Below are 3,739 nucleotides of genomic sequence, written 5' to 3'. Positions count from 1 at the left end.
AAAAAACCTCTCCAAAAAAAAAAAAAAACTAGCCAGTTCTAACGTAATCATAAAAAACTATGTTACATTTACTAACATGAATCATGAGAACATTCAAAGATTTTTGACCCAGCAATTTCCCTTCTAGGACTATCCTGTAGAATAAAAACACTAGGGGACCAGCAGGTGGCGTGGTGGTTAGGACACTGGACACTCCCATAAGGCCAACCAAGGTTCGAGTCCTGGACCTAGTGGGTTGCTTTTTCACTTTCCCTCTCTCTCTCTCTTTCTCTCTGTGTGTCTCTCTCTGGTCAAATTAAAAAATGAATGAATGAACAAATAAAAATAAATAATTATTTAATAAAAAATGGGGGCCAGCAGGTGGCATGGTGGTTAAGGCGCTGGACACTCCCACATGGACAATCACAGTTCACGTCCCAGACGTGGTGGCTTTCACACTCTCTCTGTACCTCTGTCTGTCTCTGTCAAATTTAAATGAATGGATGAATAAAATTAAGTAAATAATTCTTTAAAAAATAGTAATAAATAAAAGCACTAGTACATAGGACATGAAAGTACCAAGACGTTAAGTACAAAGACATTTTTGTAGCAGCAAAACACTGAAAATGATATAAATGCCTACTAGTATGGATATTGCTCAGTAAGTTATGATGTAGCAATGCCATGAAATGTTAGGGCAATATTACTTTATTTATTTATTTATTGTCAATGTTTTTTGTTTGTTTTTTTAAGAATTATTTTCTTTAAATTTATTTATTTTAATTTGACCAGAGAGGGACAGAGCGAGAGAGAGAGAGAGAGAGAGAAAGCAAGCCACCATGTCCGGGACTTGAACCACAGTTGGCCATGTGGTAGTCCACCGCCCTTAACCACCATGCCACTTGCCAGCCGTTTTTAGGGCAATATTAAACAGAGTGAATTGGGGACCAACAGGTGGCATAATGGTTACATCGGTGGACTACCGTGTAATCAACTTCCGTTTGAGTCTTGGACCCAGCAACTTGAACTTACACCAGGCACATGTACGTGTGTGCCCAAAATCCCAAGAGGAGAATGGATAAGAAGGGATTGCAGTATGGCCATCCCTCCTGGGGTGTGTGTGTGTGTGTGTGTGTGTGTGATTTTTTTCCTTTTCCGTCTCTCTCTGTCTCTCTCTCTTTCTTTCTCTCTCTCCAGGGAGCACATGCGTCCTTTAGCAAAAATCTCTCTAAAAAGACAAAAAAAAAAAAAGAGGGAAAAATAAGATACAGAAAAGTGATATGTTGGTTTTGTAAAACATAGTGATTAAAAAGCTCCAAATGTATATCTTTGTGTGTATGATTTTGTTTTTCTTTTAACTTGCCATAGAGCATATGTGCTTACCAGAGTTTTACTTGATTTTTGTCTCAATAAGTATATAGGGTTTTTTTGGGTTTTTTTGGAGAGGTTTTTTTGCTATAACGTGCGTGCACTCGCCAGAGAGACAGAAAGCGAGAAATCACCCCCCAGGGGGGATGGCCACACCGCAATCCTTTCTCCTCCATTCTCCTCTCGGGATCTTGGGCACACACGTACACGCGCCCGGCGTGAGTTTTAAGCCACCAGGTCCGGGATGTGAACCGTGGTCAGCTACGTGGGAGTCCACCGACATAGCCATTACGCTAACTGCTGGTTCCTCAATGAGTATATAGTTTTATAATTACAATCCTAAATAGAAAAAGAGGCTAAAAAAAGGGAAATCATGTATACTCCATACTCTTTATCTACAGTAGCTATTTGTTGCCTATTAGATCAAGTTCAAGCCCTTACCTGAAGTAAAAGCAGGTATAATTTCTATTTTCTAAGGGAAGCATTCACCTGATCCTCACTCTGCTAATAGACAGGCAGTCTGCTGGATGATAGCTATAAGCAAGTACATGTGGCCAGGACTCGGTGGCTGGAGGACTTAAGGGGGATCATGGTCTGATCAGCCCTGTGAAAAGTGGGCATGTGTTCTTTCTCTCTTGTACATGCACATTCTCTATCATGAATTTTTTTTTTTTTTTGAGAGAGAGAGAGATATTTTTGCCATAGGGCACCAGAAAGACAGAGAGAGATAGAAAGTGAGAAATCATCCCCCAGTGACTGGGAATTCAGGAGGGGAAATTTATTCTAGGTTCTGAGATTGGGGAAAGGTTTTTGTTCTAAAACTGTTACGTTAAAAACTGTAGATCGTTTAAGGAATACTTCTCAAATGCCTGCTGTAGTTTACATATTATTCTAGGCCTTGAGAATATAATATTGAACAGTCAAAAATCTATGTTCTCATGGAACTTACCTTATTTTAAGGAGGTCATACAGAGATAACATGAGTCTTCTATCGTACATATTGGAACTTTAAGGCAACTTTGAATACATAACTAATAATACCTTACACATAATAATGTTAAATAAATGTTTGATTGAATGAATAAAAGAGTGCACCAAAGAGCTGGAAGATGCTTTAAGGGGTCATAATCCCAGTTTTCAGGTAGGACCAGCCACACTTTACTGTCATTTCTTCCCAGTTTTTGCAATGGAATAGAAATTTGGAGGCCCTGTTATCTCCCTGATTCCCCATGTGCTATGAGAAGATTTGGCCTGGATGGAAGAAATGAACTTGTGTTTCTCCATCTAATATTAAGTTACCTTAAGTACTGTATTTTGGCACTATAGAAATGTAAAGCACCACTTTTATTTGTTATTTCCAGGGGAGGTGACACCAGGACTATCTCAAGTAGAATATGCACTTCGCAGGCACAAACTGATGTCTTTGATCCACAAAGAAACACATGGACAGAGTGGGACAGACCAGGCTGTTGTCGTGCTTTCCAACCCTACATATTATATGAGCAATGATATCCCCTACACTTTCCACCAAGACAACAATTTCCTGTACCTGTGTGGATTCCAAGAGCCCGATAGCATTCTGGTCCTTCAAAGCCTCCCGGACAAGCAGTTTCCAGCACATAAGACCATGCTTTTTGTACCTCGGAGAGACCCCAGTCGAGAACTCTGGGATGGCCCACGATCTGGCACTGATGGAGCAATAGCTCTAACTGGAGTGGATGAAGCCTATACACTAGAAGAATTTCAGCATCTAGTGCCCAGACTGAAAGGTATCAAGTGGGAATAAAAGTAAAGTCACTGGCCAGATTGCTATTAAAACCTTCCTTGCCTATTTAGTTACTAATTTCTTTTTTTTGGGGGGGGGCGTTGTGAGCGAAATTTTTGCTATAGGGCACATGCACTCACTGGAGAGACAGAAAAGGAGAAATCACCCCTGGGGGGATGGCCACATCACAATTCCTTCTCCTCTGTTCTCCGCTCAGGATTTTGAGCACACATGCACACACACTTAGCATGAGTTTGAAGTCACCGGGTTCAGGACTCAAACCATGGTCAATGATGTGGGAGTCCAGTGACATAACCATTATGCCATTCGCTGGTACCAGTTATTAATTTATTAAAATGACTAAACATTCCCTCAAGCCCCAATGAAGAGATACTAATCTTGACAAAACTGTGCTGTTTGCTATAGGGCACATGTACTTGCCAGAGACAGAGAAAGAAATAGTGACAAAGCATTCCCCAGGGTGATGGCCACACTGCAATCCCTTTGCTTTTTTTTTTTCTTTTTTAATTTTTAAAATTTAACTTTATTTATTTATTTTAATTTGACTGAAGAGGGACAGAGAGAGAGAGAAAGTGAGAAAGCAAGCCACCAGGTCTGGGACTCAAA

The 3,739-nt window shown here is 40.4% G+C and overlaps 1 protein-coding gene across 1 annotated transcript in view; it reads left to right on the top strand.

Moving 5' to 3' along the window:
• Nucleotides 1–3,739, top strand: part of XPNPEP3 (X-prolyl aminopeptidase 3) — a 77,806-nt gene that overhangs the window by 33,730 nt on the left and 40,337 nt on the right. Inside the window, exon 3 of the mRNA XM_006150742.3 lies at nt 2,709–3,116. Coding sequence (XP_006150804.1) covers nt 2,709–3,116 — 408 coding nt within the window. The remainder of the gene's footprint in view (nt 1–2,708; nt 3,117–3,739) is intronic.

The sequence above is a fragment of the Tupaia chinensis genome, unplaced genomic scaffold (genome assembly GCF_000334495.1).
Source record: "Tupaia chinensis unplaced genomic scaffold, TupChi_1.0 Scaffold000294_5, whole genome shotgun sequence".
Lineage (NCBI taxonomy): Eukaryota > Metazoa > Chordata > Mammalia > Scandentia > Tupaiidae > Tupaia > Tupaia belangeri.
Note: the sequence above shows the minus strand (reverse complement) of the source record. Positions and strands in the feature narration are given on the sequence as shown.